Source organism: Rhineura floridana, chromosome 5 (genome assembly GCF_030035675.1).
Source record: "Rhineura floridana isolate rRhiFlo1 chromosome 5, rRhiFlo1.hap2, whole genome shotgun sequence".
Taxonomy (NCBI): Eukaryota; Metazoa; Chordata; class Lepidosauria; order Squamata; family Rhineuridae; genus Rhineura; species Rhineura floridana.
The window spans coordinates 126,757,769-126,779,459 of NC_084484.1; the positions used below are offsets into that span (position 1 = coordinate 126,757,769).

Genomic DNA, 21,691 nt, shown 5'->3' on the forward strand with positions numbered 1-21,691 from the left:
ATACCCAGCTTAGCCAATGGCCAAGGATGATGCATCTGGGGACCCAAGGTTGAAGAACAGTGAGCAAATTGACCCCATCCAAACTAACAATTTGCTCGCTCAGTTACAAATCCAGTATTATAAATGAAGTAAAAATGTCTGTTACCAGATTTCAAAGTGTTTTCAGATCTCAATTTACAGCAAGATAAAGTAGTCTGAGGATTATAAAAACTTTTTTTACCTTTTAATAAAGGAAATTAAAGGTGCTAGTTTTCTGCACTAAAATTGTTAGAGCCATCAGACTACCTCGTATACTATACATTTACTGAGAACTCCCATCCCTAAGAAGACCATGCAGGCACAAGAAATATAAATTAACTGGTAACTGATGTGCTTGAATTATGAAAATATTAAAGTTTGTAATTCTGGAACATATGAGTCCTGACTTTGATCCAACAAATGTACTAGATTTGACTTATGAACTAAATTCAAGTTTCAGTGACATCACCAATCATAAAACAAATATCATTATTACTGTCCTAATCTCCCTTAGTTATAAAAGCAAGGCTGCTTCTGTCTCTTCTAGTATTAAAAGAACAAGTAGCTCTTAAAACTGAAATATTTAGAAACAATGTGATTGCCTAAGCAGTTACTGAACAGCTTGAAAGAGTACCAAACTGTTCTATTAAAATCTACTTAGATTTGGATCAAACCCCCTCAGTTGTATGAATTTTTCTCATGCTAATGCAGACACACTATAAAATTTATGTTGGGATAGAGCGATTTCTGCAGCATTGCAGGATTGTTCCTACTACACCACAAAAAGATATTCTCAGTGTGTAGGACAAGCTCTTCCTTAGCCTCAGTTTGTGTAAGGAAAATACCTTAAGTGTTAGGGGTTTTGTGAATCTGTTCCTTAACTATCTGTGGTAAGACACACTAACATAAGCAGGGAAGTGTCTTTAGAAAAGCAAGCAAAGCCTGAAGTCTGTAACCTTTAAAAAAAGAAATGGAAACCTGTGGCCCTCCCAGATGTTGGATTCTAACTCCCATCAGCCCTAGGCAGCATGGTGGGGGCTGATGGGAATTGTAGTACAACAACTGGGGGCCACCAATTCCCTATCCCTGTTCTAAAATTTCACATGTGTATATACTTGTTTTATACCATTATACTTTTCCTGCTGAGTAACAAAGAACTACCTTGGGCACTGACATATTGCCCTGATCACCGGGGGGGGGGGGAAGGGCATCAACTATCAACAGTCTAATCTGGGATGTGTTATTTTATCACAGGATAAAAGCCATGTTAAATATCTTATTTTAGAATTAAGGAGATGCTTTTTATAATACAGTAGGGCCCCACTCATATGGCAGGTTACATTCCGGGCCTCCGCTGTAAAGCAAAAACCGCTGTAAAGAGGAACTCATTGAATAGAATGGCGCACGATGCTCGAAAACCGCCGTAAAAGTGGAACAAGCGCCGTATGAGTGGGGCTTTAGTCTAATTGCATCTAATTGAGACCGCCGCATTAGCAAAGCGCCTTAAAGTGAAGCTCCGTAAAGCGGGGCCCTACTGTAAATGTAAAAAGCAGGTGATAGGGTTTCAACTTGAACTGTTACAGCTTGATCTTAATCACTATGAAAAGGCATCTTACAGACCCAAGTTTACAACACAAGTACTAATAACCTTTGTCTCTCAAACAGCACTAGCTGGTTATAATTAAGTATAAATTTAACTAGTTTTGCTTTTGCTATGCCAGAGGTCTTTAAAAGTATATGGCACCTTTTCACTATTCAAAATACTTATCTAGACCAGCCCCCAGTCCGGTGCCCTTTAAAAGGTAGACTCTTAACTCCTCTCAGCTTCAACCATCATGGACAACAGTAAAGGACAATATGGGATTGTAATCAGAAGCTAGATTTCTGGGTGACTTGAAATAGATTAGCAAGGATTTCTGACTCCTAGTTAATTAACAGCAAGAACAAATAACTCTTTAAATTATGCTGATGAAATAAAGCTGAGTAAGGCACATCAGAAGTGGATATGTGTGGAAGAACTATGAGCTCTAGTTCTATGTTTAGAATTGTTTAATTTTTTATATGGCTTACTACACCTAGGGTGGTATTCAATTAACTTTTTCCACTTGCGCTAGGATAAGGAAACTCCTGCATACACCCCACAACATCCCCAAATCTGCTCTGGAGGCTTGGAAGAGCCCCAAGACCAGATTTGGGGAAAGAAGAGGGGGAGATTGTTCCATTGTATATGGAGAAATCCTTGGGCTGATGGAACCTTAGTGTTACATTGAATACAACACCTAACTGCAGATAGTGAATCTCAGGGTTGTACTAAAAAAAAAAGTTGATTATAAAAGCCTAAGGTGAGCTCATTGTTGGTCTATAACACCTAGCAGGCACCAGCTTAGGAAAGGCTGACCTAGACCACACTAAAGGGAATGAAGTGGGCTAGGGCCACATTTTTACAATTCTCTATTTACTACAAAAGCTGTGACTGATTTCCCTGTGCTAAATAATCTGGTGCCCTCCAGATGTTGCAGGACTGCAAATCTCATCACCTCTAAACCATTGACCATGCTGACGGGCTTATGAATCCTGCAGTCCAACATCAACTAGAGAACATTGTGTTACCCCCAATTTAGCTGAATAGGTCTGGTCAGTTGTAAAATACATTTTCAAAAGGGAAGAGTACCAGTTGTTTTCAACCTTTTTAGGGCCAAACATACACTAAGGCAGCCTTTCCCAACCAGTGTGCCTCCAGATGTTGGACCACAACTCCCATCTTTCCTGACCATTGGCAATGCTGGCTGAGACTGATGGGAGTTGTGGTCCAACAACATCTGGAGGCACACTGGTTGGAAAAGGCTGCACTAAGGGATACACAACTTTTTACTATATACTAGGGTAGGTGTGATGCTATTGTGACCTTAGATTACCATGAGCACATAGTGGGCATTTGATGTCTGGAAGCTTTTTTAATACAGAATTTAGTATATTTGGGGATGCTGCTTAGCCAACCGCCTGGCCTTGTGTTGGTGGTGTTAAATACCAGGTCTGTCCAAAATAAAACATCTGTCATCTACAATTTGATTGTGGGTGAGGATGCAGACTTGGCATGTATAACTGAGACCTGGATGGATGAGCTCTGTGGCACAATACTAATCCGGCTGTGTCTGCCTGGGTATTTGGTGCAGTACTATTCCAGGTCAAAGGGACAGGGAGACGAAGTTGCAATCATCCATAAACTTACCATCCCTCTCACCAAGAGACCAGTCTGCACTTGTGGCTGGGTTTGAGGGATTGTTTGTGGTGTTGAGCCAGCCAGCCAGAATGGGGATGATGTTAATGTACCATCCACCCCGCTGTGATACAACCTTCCTAGCTGAGCTGGCGGAGGTAATCTTGGATATGACAAATGGGGGCAGTGCTAATGCAAACACCAAGGAAGGTATAAGGGATTTGATGATACTGGATCAATTTCTTTACCAACTTCCCTCAGAAATTTGCTTAATTGTGAGGGATAGAGAACCCCGGAATGGTCAGGAGGCTGCTGAGTTGTCAGACGGGTTAGCCTTGAGCAGAGGGGAAGGGTCAGGCAAACTATTCAGGGAGAACTGTTATAAACTAGCTGAACACAGAGAGCACAATATGGGCCTGAAAAGGGAACAGTCAAAGCCTAAGGAAAACAGTTTGCAAACTAAAACCAGTGTGAATGTGGTGAATGAGGCTCGAACAGTGTCAGTTCAAGCCTGCGTTTAATAGGGATGACCAGAGTTTGCTATAAATGTAAAAAGCCTGGTCACCTACAGTATGCATGTCCAGAGACAACAAAGACACCTAGCACCCCAAGTTTTAGTAAAATTGTGTAAAACTATAGAATCCACTTCAGAGTCCTCACAGGCAGTTTGCTACTGTGAAGTGAGACTTGAGAAAGCCAATGAATTTGATACTGGCCTGAGGGAGAAAGTTCTAGTAAATGGTACTAAGTACTGGGCTGTCCTAGACACTGGAGCAGAACTTAATCTGGTTAGAGAAGACCTTATTGCCACCTCAAATCTGGTTCCCAATGAGACCATAAAAATTAAAGGAGTTGGGGGGGGGCTTCAAATGACATCCCATTGGCTAGAGTGAAAGTTTTTTGGAGGGGCAAGCAGTGTGTTTTTCAGGATGGAATTAATTCAGAATAGGATGAGCCTGTGATCTTAGAGATATTATGGGAGCAGGAGAAAAGATATACATGATCACCAGGGGGCAAAAGACCAAGGCTGCTCAGAGTCAGAAGCACAGAGCCTGGGTGACATTGTATCCTATTTGCCTGAGACGGAACCTGCTGGTCTGAATGACCAAATGGTTACTGTTGGGTCCTCTGTAGAGGGACAAGCAGAATCCATTATGACAGAACTCCCAGTACAAGGCTTCTGTGAAATCCAAGTTTTTAAGCAGGAGGTAGAGCCAGTGTGGTATAGTGGTTAAGGTGTTGGAGACCAGGGTTCGAATCCCCACATAGCCATGAAGCTCACTGGGTGACCTTGGGCCAGTCACTGCCTCTTAGCCTCATGAAAACCCTATTCATAGGGTCGCCATAAGTCAGAATCGACTTGAAGACAGCACATTTACATTTAGATAATGATACCAGCTTAAAAACAATCAGGGAGCAGGTCTTAAGTGAGGAAAAAACTTTTTCTGAGCTTATAAAGGAGCAAATTGTGAAAGAAGGGATTGTATAGACTATAGATGCCCAAGGAGAGATACCATAACAGTGAGCCAGTGAAACAGCTAGTGGTTCCTCTGCAATTATTAAGAGAGTCTTGGGGGGTTTGGCTGAACAGAAAACATCAGTGGTAGATTGTTTTTGTGTTCAGGGCCAAACCAGAAGGCATGATGCAGTTAGTACAACAAAACCTCCGCAAGGCTCAAAAACAGCCAATCACCTAGTATAATAGGAATGTACAGAAGAGGTTGGGCTGCCTCAAATGGGCCAGCTTGGGATTTCATGGGTATCTATGACAACCATGGGGCTGTCTTAATACATCAGTGGCCCAACACCTGTAGCAGGGCATATACTTGACCTGGTCTTTGCCTAAGAGCGGATTGGTAGTACTCCATTGATAGGGGGACTTATTATGAGTTTTTTGTCATGGACGGACCATTCTCTGGTAAAGGTTGGGCTGAATGTAGCTACTCGACTCTGCAAAGGTGGGGGACTCATTGAGATGGTCCACCTTCAGAGACTTATGGAATCTGATGGATTCCTGAATGCTCTGGGGGATTTTCTGGCTGGTATGGCTGGTGTGCCTGTTGAGGCTCTTTTCTCACTGTGCAATGGTGAGATAAATAGAGTTATTGACACGATTGCTTCCGAGTGCCATCGTTGTGGAGCAGTGATCTGCATGCAATGAAACAGGAAGGTTGGCAGCTGGAGCACAGGTGGCATAGATGTTGGTCCGAACCTGACCAAACAGGGGTAAGGTTACACATGGCAGTGGTGATGGTGCTGAAGAAAGCATACTTCTTTGCCATTGTTGGGTCCACAAGTAGCCCTAGCAGAGCTTTTTTGAGTGGTGAATGGGCTTTTGTTATCTGGCCAAGACAGCATTGCTCTGACACCCTTGGAGTCCTGCTATAACAACTTTGCAAGGCACTTCAGGGACAAAATTTTGCAGATTCAGACAGTTGGATGCCGCAGTTAGAGCAAGTCCTGTGGTGTCCAGAACACTGTCTGTTCCATCTATACTGGATCAGTTTCAATTATTGTGGCTTATGGATAAGCTGCTTGAAGAACTGTGGCTGACCACCTGCCCCCTTGTCTCTTGCCCTTCTTGGCTTCACAGAGCTAGCCGTAGAGGGTTGACTGGTGGGTCCAGGGAGTGATTCATGCGTCACTGGAGGAGGAGGTACAATCTGCTCTTTAATATGCTTTTAAAGCTTTAAAAAAATTGTTTTAATATATTTTAAAGTTTGTTTTTATGATGTTTTAAGAGAGTTTTTAGTGCTTTTATTTGCCACCCTAGGCTCCTACTGGGAGGAAGGGTGGAATATAAATCAAATAGTGTAATAATAATAATAATAATGATAATGATAAATCTGTCTGGAAGGAGGTGGTAGTGCATCCCCTCCATAAGGAGACCTCCTTGGGCCCAGAAGTGTTAAACAGCTATCACACAGTGGCAAATATCCCCTTTTTGGGCAAGGTGCTTGAGAATATGGTGGTTCAGCTTCAAGCATGCTTGGAGGGAACTGACTACTTAGATTAATTCTAGTCTTGCTTCAGGCCTGGCCATGGCACTGAAACTGCCTTGGTTGCCCTGATTGATGACACCTGTTGGGAGAGGGGGGAATTGTGACCCTGCTCATTCTCCTTGACCTCTCAGCAGTTTTTTATACTGTTGATCACAGTGTCCTTTTGGAGTGTTTCAGGGAGGTGGGGATTGAGGTCACTGCTTCAGTGGTTCCACTCATACCTCCAGGGCTACTTCCAAAAAATACCATTAGGAGGCTACTGTTTGGCACTATGGGAGCTGTCCTGTGGTGTTGCACAAGGTTCCATCTTGTCCTCCATTCAACTCTATCTCTGTTCCATCTAAATCAAGAGAAGCAGTTGGAAGTGCTGGACCAGTGCTTTGAAGCAGTGATGGGCTGGATGTGGGCCAATAAATTGAGGTTGGCAACCTTGCTGTGCATCTTTAGGTGACTGCTGAAGATGCACCTCTTTATCCTAGTCTTTGACACGTGAGACATACATTTTTAGGACCCACTCTATCATTCAACTCTATCTCTGTTCCATCTAAATCAAGAGAAGCAGTTGGAAGTGCTGGACCAGTGCTTTGAAGCAGTGATGGGCTGGATGTGGGCCAATAAATTGAGGTTGGCAACCTTGCTGTGCATCTTTAGGTGACTGCTGAAGATGCACCTCTTTATCCTAGTCTTTGACACGTGAGACATACATTTTTAGGACCCACTCTATTTTTTAATTCTGAAAAGACGGGTGTTATGTGTCCAGAGTTCTCATGTCCTAGTTGTGGAAAGATGGCATGTTCTGGATGGGGTTGCACTCCTCTGGAAGGAGCAGATCCACAGCTTGAGGGTACTCCTGGATCTAACATTGTCACTGGAAGCACAGGAGGCGAGGAATGCCTTTTGCAGCTCCAGCCCCTTTTGGATAGAGATGACTTGGCCACTGTACTCCATGCTCTGGTAATTTCCAGACTAGATTATTGTAATGCGCTCTGCTTGGGGCTGCCCTTGAAGATGACTCAGAAACTTCAACTGGTCCAAAATGTAGCAGCCAGATTACTGGCTGGGGTTGCTTTTAGATATCATACAATGCAAACAACTGCACTGGTTGCCAGTTCGCTTGTGGGGCCAATTTAAGGTACTCACGCTGGTGTTTAAAGCCCCAGACCTATTTATTTATTATTTGATATATATCCTGCCCTTCCTCTCGGCAGGAGTCCAGGGCAACTTGGATCCCAAATATTTGAAAGGCCACCTCCTTCCTGACAGACCTTCTTGTTTAGATCAGCAGAGGGAGCCCTTTCAGTAGTTCCACCACCCTCAGAAGCTCAGGGGGTGGTAGCCTGGGAGAGGGCATTCTGTGGAACTCCCTCCCCACCAAGGTGCGTCTGGCAACCTCGCTGTACCGCTTTAGGCAACTGCTGAAGATACACCTCTTTACCCTGGCCTTTGACACCCGAGACATATATTTTTAGGACCCATTCTATTTTTTAATTCTGGTTGTATTTTAAGGTTGTTGTAATCCACAGATTATATACTCTAGAAACGTGACCAATGTTCCTTCGACTGCTCTGACATCTGTAGATACCAGTTTTGATATAATCAGTTTATCTTCTGTACTGCAAGTGGAGAAATCACACCAGGTACAATACATATTAAAAATTTAAGTACTTCCCATCTTCAACACTTATACCATTTTCTTAGTCATGACTTCGCATGAAAAAAAGTGAATCTGTGGTCCAATAGAAGACAGTTCCACTTGCCAAAGAGTTGTGTGTATGTCTTATCACAAATCCTCTTGCCCAACAGCTGCATCCCCATCCATGCTACCTGCTGGGAGGAAGGGCGGGATATAAATCAAATAATAAATAGAAAGGGGTGGCTTCCTGACCCCTCAAAAGCAGCTTTGAAGGAAGGGATATTCTGCAACCAGAACCACTGCTCACAAATCTTAGGAGCCAAGCTGGTGTCTAGTTTGGGCTTCATATGATAACCTTTGCCCGAGCACTACAGTGAGCACTGTCAGCAGCATAGGATTTAACCCATATTGGGTTTTTTAGTTCTCAGTATCTGCCACTCTAAATTATAACATAAATAGCTTCTATTTAGGCTAGATTCTTAAAATTTAGTTTTGCAACATTACTGGGTTAAGTCTTAAAGAGGGTTGGGGAACTTCTGCCTACAGGCTTATCTTGGCCAAAAATGCCATTTCCCCCCCCAAGCATGCCTTCCTGCCCATCAGCTATCATCATTGGGTGGCATTAGTGTGTGCGTGGATAATCCTGCTAGGTGCTGCTTCACCAGCCTGTTCCCTCTGGGGAGTGCACTGGCAAAACATGCCATTCTCCACTACAGGTCAACTTTGACAGGTGGGCAGGACAACCTACCTGTCAGTCACCTGACATCATGGCATCCAATGACTGATGGATAGGTGATGATCTGGCACAGCAAGCCAAAAACGTTCCGACCTCTATTGTAGATAGTTACTTTTAGTAAACTGTTAGAATGCCAAGCTTTGACTGGGATTGGTGACTGAGTTGACAGAACTGAATAGGACCAATTGAATCGGGCTGTTGACACTTGCTATATTAAGAATGCTGCATTTATGCTGGCTGTGGTGCATCATGAAAAATATACTGTACTTGTGTAATTGAAGGTTTTATTTCAATGTGAAGAGATTGCTTTCTAAACTTATAGAAAAAAAGCATGTTCTACCAGCTTTAGTAAAAATTCACACTGGGCAACTGAGGAAGTCCAAAACGATGTCCCTTGGGAAATTGTTTTACTGCTGAAAAGTTGAGATTCAATTTCTACTGCTACTTCTCCAATTCCTTGGCTTTGAGCGTTTGATTGTACCTGTCAGAAAAGATAAATCACTGTTACAATTCAGAAAGCTATTGCCATGTCCCATTAGAGCAGGTGGGGAACTTGACAGGTGGGCAGGTCCTCCCACTTGTTAATCACCAGAAGACACAGTAACATCAGGTGATGCTTCCCTCTGAAGCCCTAGGACTTCAAAGTGAACCTGAAGGCACACTTTGATCTGCCCAGGATGGGTGTGTGCCTTCAAATGACCCCCTCTATGCTTCTACTGCAGACCTCTGTGGTTTGAAGGGTGGAGGGCATGTTCTGATCAGCCCATCAGCTGAAGGGCAGCTGCGAGTGGAACTTCAAATGTCAGCCCTCACTAGCAACATCAACTGCTGGGTGGGTGTGGATTGGGAAAAATGGCCTCAGGTGCCAAGTTGGACCTCTTGTGGGGCCATGATTGGCCTGGAAGCTGGAGGTTCTTCACCCCTGCATTAGAGGTTTAAGGTACATGTTTTAGCTTCTCCAGTGTTCAGGACTTTATGCCTGCACTGGAAAGAATTACCTGCTATGCTCCCAGATATAATTTGGGGGTATGTGCTCAGCTCATTGCCAAGGTCAAGACAGTCTGAATCACTGTTGACAACAGCAAGGAGGAGGGCAAATCCTCTTCTGTGAAGATACATTAATATAAAAGTTTGGAGAATGTGAGTGGGTGATCTTAAAGGATATTACAGCTGACCTGTATTTGTTTGAATTTGCCTGCAGTGCAATTCAAGGTGTTGACTTGGTATGGACCAAATCTCCTCTTCCTATTAACTCTGCCTCTGCTATAGTAAAGATGGATGAAATACTCCTGCTGATAATCTTAATGTCGCCTAGAAGCTGGAGCGATGATCACTGTGTACACCCAATAGTGATCTATTTTACTAGGATTTAAATATAACTGTTGGTGGTTCAGATCAGTGAGGAATAGCGCTTCAGTCTTTCTAACCCAACCCAGAAGGGCAAAACACCTTGTTCAACCACTCTGTAATTTATGTTTTGGCAGGACAGGCAGGGCAGCACTTGTGCTGTGCATCTGCATGCTCTCAAGACAGTGTTCCTCAATCTGCAGAGGCTTGGAAGGGCAGTCAGAGGACTACCAGTTTATATCTTAGTTCAAGGCTCAAGGATTTTATGGTGTGGGTTATCCCACAAGAATTGCTAAAGGGAGGAGAGGGTTGTGTGCTCCCTAATTCATATAGGTCAGTTACTGCAGATGGGGAAGGAAGCAGGTAGGATGAGATAAGCAGCACAGAAGGGTTTAAGAGTCTGGCAGAGATAGCTACTGGGATTTCTAGAGCATATGTCTCCCACTGTACAAACCAAATAAGCTGGAATACTGGTAAATAAATATGATAGCTTGGACTAGCAGGCTCACAGGGAAAGGTGTGGAACAACCCCCTTTCAGTTACCGTGCCTTAAGTAATGCGATGAGAAGATTCAGCATCTTTTCTACATAACAGAAAAAAGCATCTTCTGAATATGTTTCATGCACTGCTGAAGTAAATTAGTCATGCCAGGAAGAAGACTGCCAAACCTGAACACAGAAAGCCTCAGCCAGTCTGAAGAACAGATCCTAGAATAAGCCATAATTGAAATCCTTCTTACCTATTTGCAAAACCTACCTCCATATACGGTACAACTGTGAGCCACCAGCACAGCCAACGAAGAAATTAACCGTAAAGAGACCCCAGTTTTTAGGAATAATAACAAGAGAGTATCTTGACCAGATAAGACCTGTTAGATCATAAAGAAAGGAAATATTCAATATCAAGTAGTTTTATTAGTACTTAAAGGTAAAAAATGACAGATGTTCAAATTAGAAGAAAAGTTGTATCTACACATGGTGTATGCCATTCCATTTGAGTGTATATTCTCAGCTGTTTATGATGCAATTATAAGAATCTCATGATTTTTCCTATGCATTGTTTATAACATGGAAGATGGCAATACTTAGAACTGGCATCCCAATCCAAAATGCACTACATGGAAGCAAATCAATCGTTCTTGCCTCCACAACTTCTATTATCAGCAGACTGAATATGTAGCCAATGTGGTGAAGTGGCCAGTGTAGCGGAGTGATTAGAGTGTTGGACTATGACCTGGGAGACCAGGGTTCGAATCCCCACTCAACCATGAAGCTCGCTGGGTGACCGTGGGTAGATAGCCTACCTACTTCACGGGGTTGTTGTGGGGATTATATGGGATTAAATACCACCCTAAACTCCTTGGAGAAAAGATGGGATATAAATGCAATTAATAAATACAAGCAAGGTTTCCTTATTGTCTGAATAGGCAGGAAAAAGAGTGCCATATTCTAGAAGAGCTCTGCCACCCAGCCATGCACATACCACCTATGCACAGGGTTTTGATTGACATTGAATGAGCTCAAGGTCTAACAGAAGCGATCAGATTTTATTTAGGCCATATGTCAGAATAGTGTAATAATTACCCAGCAAAAGAGCTGAGCCGAGTGGAAACCCTTGGCCCAAGAAAGTCACTAACAGTAAAGCAATAAACTAAGACCTATGTATGCAAACCTAAGTATGCTGCCTCTGTACAGTAAAACACATATTGCAATAAAATTAAATTTCAAACTGCTGTTTAGCAACAAATTTTATACTGTACTTCACTCTTATTGTGACTTTTATAAATGCTGTGGAATGTTGCTAAACTAGTTCTCACTGGATCAAGCAAATGCATTTGAAGTTCTTGTTAGAGGCATGCAAAGTTATTGTAAATTTAACACTTTTGAAAAGTTGTAACACCAAGCAGATGTCTTGAAATCTTTTAGAAAGTGACACACTACATTAACCAATTAATTTATACCCTGGGTGGGTTTTGTTTTGTCTTTAAGTTCAAGGGGTTTTTCCCTTCAAAAGCTAGTTAACAGCAAAATGAGCATATACCATACCTGTAGCCATTAGCACAGCAGATTGTGATGTACTGAGTTTTTCTGCTGGCCTCGTCATATCAGCCATTCCAGCACATACCAAGCCCTGTAAAAGGAAGTAATAGCCAGCTTTAGTGCAGTATTATAGCAGCGTGTTCTAGTCAAACCTAGGTGCCATGGTCCCTGTACTGCACCATTTAACCCCATAAATAGAATCTATATAACTAGAATTACAAAAACGCTTATGACCATATTACATTTTGAAATGAAAGGTTGGCAGAGACTAATAATAAATTGTAGGTGTTTATGATAGCCAGTTGAATCCTGTCACACTAATCCTGTCGATTAGCCTAAGAACCTATGGTGCAAGTAGTGGCTTGCATCACTGCAACTGAAAGAGCAAGAAGTCTTGCTGCTTTCAGAAAGCCTCAGTGTGACTTCAGGGATATGATTTTGTCTTTCTCCTGTGCTACACTTGTTAGATCAGTTGATATGATTGTCATTGCTGAATGTATTGGTGGAGCTCTGATATTACTAGGCTTCCAATACTTTAAAATGGACAGATAATGCAGAGCTGCCCATAGTTACAGACTTGTACATACTGATGAAACAAGACAACTTTGCTTGCATTAACTGACAAGGTGCAAAAAGATTAATTTATACAGGAAAATATAACAATTATATAAGACTGACCCCAGAGGAACCTGATACCCAGCTGACAGTTGTTTAAGACACTTAAATATCGGGCTGAAAATATTTTCTAAAATATTTAGGACTTACTAGGTAAGACAATACAGAAATCTTTACCTGCCACCTCAAAACCATCAGTGAGTATTTGGGGAATGAATAAAGGGAGGGTATTGCAGTGTGGAATGATACAACTGAAAAAACCCTTGCACCTCATTGTCACCCATACCTCAGAAGGTGAGGCCACTGAGCAGGACCCTCCAAAGATCATACTACTCAGGAAAGTTCATGTGGAAGTAAACAGTCATTGAAATACTAAGATCTAGTTATTTTAAGGACTTTGTAGGTCAAAACCAGCACTTTGATTATGCTCAAACACAAAATGCAATGTTTAAGAACTGGCAAGGTGTGTTCCCTAGTAACAGTAAGCAGCCTTGCAATATTTATACGAAATGTATGTCCCGCTGATAGTAATGCCATCCAGCTAGTGACTCTATATAAAGTGGCTAATACCATGGCTTTAAGCAGAGATGCAACAAAATGATCCCATGATAGCTAAAAGAGAAGACATGCAGGGTTAGCATGTGGATTGGAAGAGATATCATACACACATAGTTTCTGCCAAACTGTCAGATGACATTTCAACACAACAGTACTAAGTAGAATTCAGGCAAGAAGTAAGAGATGTATACCCCTATACAGAAACAGCATCACATAAATGTCAGATAAAACTCATGCACCACAATTTATTTCATTCATTAAATTTATATCCTGTCCTTCCTCCCAAAGGAGTCCAGGACACTAATGTCATATATATCTTGCAAAACAACAGAGTCTTGTGGCACCTTAAATACAAATTCATTACGATATAAGTTTTCATGGACTACAGTGTACTTCATCAGATGTATGAAGTGTTATCCTGAGCTGCAGGTAAAATACACATGGTTGAGAGGGGAGTGCGGAGGCAAAACTGTAAGGCAGTGAGGGCAGAAGGAAAGGAAATGCAGAAAAGTACAGACAGTGACAATTAACAACAATGGCCGGTCACAACAAACAGTTCCCAAAAACACAAACCTCTTTCCACTTACCCATTTCATAATAGGTGCCCAGAAAAACACTGTTTTGGGACCTGCAAGAGAACATTTTCATTAGCTCCATGACTTTGCTGTATAACAATTTGCACAAAGCCATTGATGTACTGTGTAAGTTATTGAAACAGCGAGTAGCCTTGATGCACTTGCACCAAGGGAATGGTTATGTTTTGCACTACAGCACAGGTCAGAGGTCGTAAAGAACCTTGCTATTACTGAGGTGTGTTCAGATCTCTGAAAACAGGAAATCAGGTTTGTGATGCACAGAATAATTTTCCTGAAGTCGGGGGAGAAAATGCAGATGATACCCACATACATGAAGAAGTATTATCCCCTGCCCTGACACTGCTGAGTCCTGAGCTAGTGTGGGAGAAGAAATGGTACCAGGCACCACTTTCTGACATGACTGTCTTGGGCCCCCATCATAGGTGGGGCAGGAACAAATGTTTCAGTCTCTAGTACTTGTTAACACTACATAATTGACAACAGATTCATACAGTTGCTTTCCTCCTGCAACACAGCAGGTCTTCTTCAGAAGCTAATCCAGAGGCTTCAAGAATACTTTGTAATACAAAGGGACTTATTTACAAGTGGTCAGGATCCAAAAGGTTTGATGCCACCTAACAGTAAATTTCATAGATAAGGTCATACGAAGCCCAAAATAGATAACAGTAGCACTGTCAGGACAGGATTTGGGGGCAGTGGTCCAGGGTCCCATTAACCAGCATGAACAGAAGGGCCCCCAAATGCAGCACATTTCGAACGTAATAAAGTAATACACATTAGCACAGCCTTTCCCAACCAGTGTGCCTCCAGATGTTGTTGGACCACAATTTCCATCTTTCCTGACCATTGGCAATGCTGGCTGAGGCTGATGGGAGTTGTGGTCCAACAACATCTGGAGGCACACTGGTTGGGAAAGGCTGCATTAGCATCTAAAGGGGTTTGGAAGGGAATATATCTTTTAGGTGTGCTCTGAAGACTAAAATTGCCTAACAGCATCACTGACATAACATACGTGCCTTTTCAAGTAAAGAATATCCCAACAAAGACAGGTTGGGTGTGTTTTACATGTGGCAAATATACCTGCAAAACAGGAACCTAAATTACCAATTCCTAAATAAATTGCAAAACAACTTTTACAGCTGCAACTATCAACTGGAGCCATCATCCATCCCCTCTACGGAGATATTGCACTGTGGGAAGGGCAGAATGGTCCTGCAAAAATTGAGATTAACTGCTAATTGGAAAATGAGAAAAGCAGCACTGGGCTGTGTTTTTTTTAAATTTTAATTCACAAACATTATTATGCAGTATTATGGAGATGCAGTAAGGAAAATTTTAGAACATTTTTAAAGAAAAGTGTTTTAATCAGTTAAAATGCATATCAAATACATCAAAATGAAATCTTAGCAATATTCAACACTAATAGCCTTACATCTTTTAATTTTTTTATTTTAATGGTGTTCTGCAGGGTTCAGTCTTGTCCCCCATGGTATTTAGCATCTATATGAAGCTGCTGGAAGCTGTCATCTGGAGATTTGGTGTGAAGTGTCATTAGGATGTATGACAGAGCACTGTCTTCCATTAATTTGATAAAATTTAAGAACAATTTTAATTGCTACATAGAAATTGCTCTAGAATTAAGTTATGGAAGTTGGAGAAACATTTTGAATCCAGAAGCTTTGGTAGGTAAAGTTGCTACTTTCACAACTAAGGATTTCTGTAGCAGCAGTATTTTTTAAAAAATCTATTTCTTTCTAAATATACTTAGAATTTGCTGTAAGTTGCACATTTCTTGCAAGACAGCAATTCAATTATTCTTGATGCCTTTGAGGAATTCTAAAGAGCTTTCTATTCAGAGTAGATACACAAAGAACAAACGGAAAGAATCAAGCCTTGTCTTTCGGCTGCCAACCTCAACTTTTTACTGCATGGCAACAGTCACAAATAGCAGGGCTGGTCACTTTTCAGAACTTTTCTGAAAAACTACTGACAAACTACTGTGAAAGACTGAAAAACTACTGGAATAAGTTTGTAATTAGAGTGCTTAAACAGATATGAAAGGATTTGCTTCAGCTATAGCAGATTGTGTTCTACGGGAAATGTCACTTATTAAATTAGGCCATCAAACTGACCTGTACCAAGGGCAGACCTTGTGTATTTCACATGGCATGGATTTTGAAAATACAGTATATGGCTGAACCTCAACTACAGTTCAAACTTGGATACTCACTTCAACAGACATGAAACTAACACACATCTTTATTAAAGTCTTTTCTTTACAGATGAGCCATTTGCAAAGAGCTCTTGAAGCATTGCTTTTTAGAATAGACCTTCTCATATATATGGACAGTAAACTATTATTACATGAATTGATTCTTCCAGACAGTGAAGATATTATCTGTATTACATGCTGAATAATTCAATATTTGTATTTACACTTCCCACCTTTTATATATATAGATATATAGACACACACGCACGCGTGCACGCGTTTCTGCCACCAGGTCTTTTCAGTTGGATCATCTTTTATGTTCCTTGGTGTTTGTTATCTGTGCAACATGTATAACACTTTGTCAAATTTAGTAAGTTTCCCAATAAAAGTTGAATGTATAAAATAGCATAAAAAAGGAGCAAGTTATCATGTTCTGCACAGAGAATGAACAACCACAATGAAGTAATGCAAGTCATAAAATAGATAAGATTAGCTTTTGCAAAAGATACCAGAAAATATTCTGACAAGCAACTTCTCCATTCAAACTCTGTTTACTAGCTTGCACCCCAAAGGCTGGCAAAGGCAGAAGTAATTTTGTTACTGATTTTTTAAAATATATATAGCCCAGCTTTGAATGACCTCAAAAGTTGCATTCTGGAGAGAGAGTGAAGCCAAAGAAGCCAGTTTCAGATAAAAAAGGAAAGACAAACAGCAACATGTTTTAAAATGGATTAAGGTAAAGATAAAGGGATTATGGTTAAAATTCAGTCCCGTGAATATGTCAGCAAGACAGCAGTAATTAGCGTTAGTCTACCAGTTCTCCAACATCAAGATTTTGTAACAGAATTATGCTGATGGGTGTTATCAACAGGACACCAGCAAGCATCACTATCACTGGCTCACCCTCTTCCATGAATTATCCCTAGCTAATTAGCAAAGAAATGAAAGGAAGTGCTAAGAAAGAAAACTTAATAGCACATTCTGGTGAAAACGTATGCAAAAGCCCCTAGAATGAACTATATGTGCATAAGATGCTCCTAACAAATTGCTAGACTATGGATAGTGTGGAAGAGGAATTATTTCTAGCAACTGACAACTTTTCTTTCAACATGGGAGAGAGTAGAAGCAGTTGTCTGTCTTCTAGGGCCTCAACTGTAGATATGCTGCTGTAGGGCAAGCATCAGGGTGATCTCTCCGTTTTAGTGGGCCCTGGACAACAAGCTTCCAGGGGACCATTTCTGGTCAAGCAATCTTCTGAAGTGCTGTTGCAACTTCACAAGAAAATATTTTTAAAGTAGAGCAAACAGTTGCAAGTTTGACCCACGCTACTTAGGAAAACCCTATCTAAGCTAACCAGGTGCAATGAAAAATAAGCATCCTATATTTTAGAAAGCAGCACAGAGAAAGTAACTGTAGCAGGTGCAGCTTCTCTTATCTCTACATGCAAATTTCTATTTGCATCTGGTCAGCCTCATAGTCTCTCTCCCACTGCTAGTGATGGACAGAGATTCTATTTTCCCAGAGGCATGTGTATCAAAGAAGGCAAACTGAACTTTGACTTTTATACAGCCTTTGTTAGCTCCATGTTACAATAATAAGTCAGCAGCACAGCGCAGAAAAAGCAGGAAGCAGAAGTACAAAAAAATTGGCGACATCTTCTGGGTCACACAAACAATGCCTCCTGTCCCTTGGCCTGTGTAAAGCAAACCAAAAAAGTTACAACTCTCTCCTCACTCATACCTTCACAAAGCCTGCCCCCTCCCCAATACAAGAGAAAAAGATTTAACACCTTGCAGGAGTTTTCAAGGACAGCCGCTGAGGCATCCATTGTGCCATCTCTGTAGCACTAATTGACGCTGACCTAGAGGTTTATTTATGTCTCACCCTTTTCTCCAAGGAACTCTACACCCACTCTCAATTTCATTCTCTCAATAATCCTGCGAGGTAGGCCAAATTAAGAGATGGTGACTGGCCCTCCAGTCTCTCATATCCTAGTCACTCTCTAACCACTACATCTCGTTGACATTTTACAAAAAAAATCTGACGGGAGGGAAAACAAGGACCAAATACAACAAAAGTGCTGCTTTCCTCACTACTACTGTGGGCTCTCCACCTTTATAATTGAGAACTTTGTTTCACGCCTATGTATACTGTCTCTGTCTCACCCAATTCCACGAATTATCCCCAGCTCATTAGCAAAGAAACGACATTTTTCATCTCTTCCTTCCGGCAAATACCTGCCGGGTGGTTGTACAAAGGACGCAGCCGAGGCGGCAACATCATCTCGATTCGGTCTAAAAAACGGTGGTAGGAGGCACGGAAACCCGCGACGGCCGCCATTCTGCGTGCGGTGACAGCGACTGATACGACGAAGTCCCCCACTCGACCTACCGTCCTTCTGCCTCTCAGGAGAAAAAAACAAACAAACCCCCAAAACCACGATAACTCCGCACGCAAAAAAGCAGGTGGTAGGGCGAGCCCTCTTTGCTTCCTTTTGATTTGTTCACTGGTGGAGCAAGAGGCGTGGCTTAACAGCTGCCCTTCGCGCGATTGGCTCTTACTCTGATACCGGTTTACCATCCGGCGTAGATGACATTCTTACGGTCGATTTGACGTCCTCTTTTTATGACGATTTTAGGGTTGGACGACAATCGATGACGATTTAAGTAATTTTTTTGTTTACGGAGAACTGGCTCCCCCCAAAAACATGCCCGCCTTTAAGGCTTCTTTACCCCTCACCCAGAATAGAAGCTGTACAACTTATTTTAAAAAGACAGTTATAGGTCGTCGGTTTAACATCTTTGAATAGTCAGTGTAATGAAGGCATAATAAAAGACAGAGGCTGCTCACTACATAGATGGCCGATACGTGGCTTTGCCTACGTCCGGAAAACCATAGTATGGGATGACCGCTAAATTTCGACAACGTCTCTACGGCCATTTTTGTGACCGTGAGTGCGGGTAGTAGACACTGGCCGGGTGAATTCTCGCGATATCACTTGTGAGCAGCTCCCTGGAAGTGGGAGGAGCGAAGGAGGAGCTTATGCTACTGTGGCTGGTGCCAGATAGGGGTGATTTTGTTGTTGAGTAGCGGTGTGGTAGTGGTTACGCGCGCGTAAAGCGCGCACGCGGGTCTCCATGGTGAAGGTGGGGGAGGGGGCGGCCTTAGCAAGTGGCAGCGGCTGATGTCGCTGGTGGTGGCGAGTCTGGTTCTCTTGGTCAGCGCGCGGTGCCATGTCCCGGGGCTGCTGTACCCACCTCCTGTGGGATGTGAGGAAGCGGAGTTTGGGGCTGGAGGAGCCCGGCCTGCTGAGGAGGCGATACCTAGGTGAGAAAGGGAGAGAGGGCGGGGTCTGAGGCGCTGGGGGGGGGGAACCCCAGAGGTGGTCGCGGGTACTCCCCTCCCCCCTTCTCCTCAGCCCTCGGAAGCTCGGAGCAGACCTCCTGACAGCGGTCAAAGGGAAGGGAGGGGCTGAGCGCTGTGGTGGGGTTTGTTTTCTGACCGCCAGTCCCCTCCTCAGGGCAGGTGGTGAGCGCATAGAAGCCGGGGGGAGGCGGCACTTCCACTATGGTGGTCGGGTGAAAATAAAACCTGTCGACAAACCTCGACCCGTTTCCATACTTCTCCTATCAAGTTTCCACGACGATTTCGTGGGAGGGAATGAATGTTGGAGCCTTCGTTTTTTTAAAAAAACGGCAATCACACGAAACGTTCAGAAAAATTTGTCATATGCTTGTCTCTTCACGTGCAAATTCTTGTCCTGCTTTGCTACACTCAGAGATTTGCCTAAAAGAATTAGGGAGAGGCCTGTCTCTCTCCTCCCTCATTCAGCACGCCCCCCCCCCATTTTAGCTTTGGGTGCTGATTCCATTTGAGCCAAATAGTACTCACGCTATATGATTCTCTCTGTCTCTCCCACCCCCCTCCGGAGGCCTGTAGACGGAATTGGAAAGGGAAATCAGAACGGGGCTTAGCGTCTCTGCCTGCCATTGCCATGAGCTAAACAGGCTGAGGATGTACTTAACTCTTGAAGGCATTTTTACGCGTCATGGAACTGTGACTCTCATAAACTTGAGGATTTTTTCCAACTCCCTCGAATGAGGACTGTACTACGAATTGTTTCTAGCATAATGATTCATAGAAAGTTTGGATGATTATTTCTACTTGTTAGCAAATCCATGAACATAAGTATCTCATGTGGCTTCTGAGTGTAGCTTGTCTTGGGCAGTGATAACAAATAAACTAGTTGTGGGTTTAATCTGTTAGAAAAAATACTCGTTTCACTGTGTTTTCTGAAAGGGTTACAGTATATTTACAACTTTTCTGTTGGAGGATTGTCTTGGTTTAATTAGTTTTTTAATATACAAACCTAAATGTTCATCTTAGGGTTTTTTTACCCACCCAAGGAAATATGGGAAATATGTGAGGCTTCAAATAGTTCTTTAACATTTTGCTGAAATACTTATGTTTAATAAGTAAATGAAAATGTATGTGGAAACACTTATTTTTCCATAGTTAAAAACAAATGCGCCAATCTAGCAAGAAATATTTATTTCTATTACTTGCACTGACATACTTCCTGCTGAACTTGTTGAATGTGTTTGGTATAGATGAAAATGAGAGATTCATCAGTCATATGCACCACAGCACGACTAGACCTGGACTTGAGCCACAATCTTTTTTTATCTATCTCAACACCCTGGGACTTTGCTTCTGTGTGAAATTTAAGATAATTTTATAAAGTCCTTTTTCTCCTCTGTTCCTCATCTATTATCCATTTTGATCCTATGCAGAAATAGGAACACCTAAGCTCATTGACATCATTGTCAGGATTGCAGATCAAATTGGCTAGAGTTATCTTAGACTATACAGTACTTCAGCATTTCTAAAGGTGGCTTTGAAAACTCTTTTAATTACAGGGATGAGAAAAGGAAGGACAGCATCAGAAAAAAAGGAAAAGGGAGGGGAGGCATCACACTGTTGCCCAAAGAAGTATTTTCTTTACATAAATATTGCCATTGCATTATGATGATGGTTTTCCTTGAGGTCAAGGGGTCTTTGTGGTTCTTACTCTGGTACACAAGCTCACTTGAAGAATATTTTTCTACCTCTTCTCTTGCTTTTTCCTCTTTTCTTTATTACAGGGAGCAAGGGCACAGGAGAACAGGACAATGTTTCTTTTTAAAAAGTAATAATTTGGATGGGGTCATGGCATGCTGCCATGTTTCTTGTTTGAAAGTTTAGTTGAATTCAGTATCTGTGCTTAAGATGAGAGAACTCTTTTTTGCACTTTGATCCAATATAACTTTTAGGTGTGTCTGGCATAAGGTTTCAGTGTAGTAAACAGAAGCACTGAATTAACTTGATGTTAATATGTAATAGCTTTTGAAATTCAATAATCTTGGCTGAGATATCTGTTAAAATGTACCCTGTATTGACTTGATTACATTTTGAAGAAATTCACCTAGAGACAAGTATTGGCAGGATTAGATAAGTTTCATAGGCCATTCTTTGCTGATGTGTTCAGCTAAAATGTTTAAGTATCAGTAAAGAAAGTAGCTACGTCAATAAGCCTTTTTCTCCCTTCCTTTCTTTTTAAAGCCTTGCTCGTTAAAGTGGAGAATGGGGTAAGAAATGTATGGTGTCCCCAACAAATGCAAATGAAGGAAACATAATTTACTATTGGATGACTTAACTGAAGAAAACACAGTTTTGAAA

At 42.0% G+C, this 21,691-nt stretch overlaps 2 protein-coding genes across 5 annotated transcripts in view; one reads left to right on the forward strand and one right to left on the reverse strand.

The window, feature by feature from the left end:
* Positions 1-8,873: 8,873 nt before the first annotated feature.
* On the reverse strand, positions 8,874-18,803 carry MPC2 (mitochondrial pyruvate carrier 2). The gene is made up of 5 exons (XM_061628044.1): positions 18,211-18,803; positions 13,753-13,793; positions 11,999-12,083; positions 10,710-10,821; positions 8,874-9,087 (listed from the first exon to the last, which is right to left on the reverse strand). Exons 1-5 carry the CDS (start codon positions 18,551-18,553, stop codon positions 9,048-9,050), a joined length of 621 nt encoding a protein of 206 aa, XP_061484028.1. The 5' UTR covers positions 18,554-18,803; the 3' UTR covers positions 8,874-9,047.
* A 210-nt stretch (positions 18,804-19,013) lies between these two features.
* Positions 19,014-21,691, forward strand: part of DCAF6 (DDB1 and CUL4 associated factor 6) — an 80,000-nt gene continuing 77,322 nt past the window's right edge. For 2 of the 4 annotated variants that reach the window (XM_061628037.1, XM_061628041.1), the window contains exon 1: positions 19,016-19,300. In XM_061628037.1, the coding sequence (XP_061484021.1) occupies positions 19,207-19,300 (94 nt within the window). In that variant the 5' untranslated portion in view covers positions 19,016-19,206. Of the gene's footprint in view, positions 19,301-21,691 lie in introns of all 4 variants that reach the window. The other 2 variants (XM_061628035.1, XM_061628038.1) reach the window with 2 other exon arrangements.

Coding starts and splice junctions, on each gene's coding strand:
- MPC2 (XM_061628044.1), bottom strand. CDS start 18,553: ATGGTAAACCGGTATCAGAGTAAGAGCCAATCGCGCGAAGGGCAGCTG. Junction 13,794..18,210: donor TTTGTACAACCACCCGGCAG/GTATTTGCCGGA, acceptor GTTCTCTTGCAG/GTCCCAAAACAGTGTTTTTC. Junction 10,822..11,998: donor TGCTGTGCTAATGGCTACAG/GTATGGTATATG, acceptor ATGATCTAACAG/GTCTTATCTGGTCAAGATAC.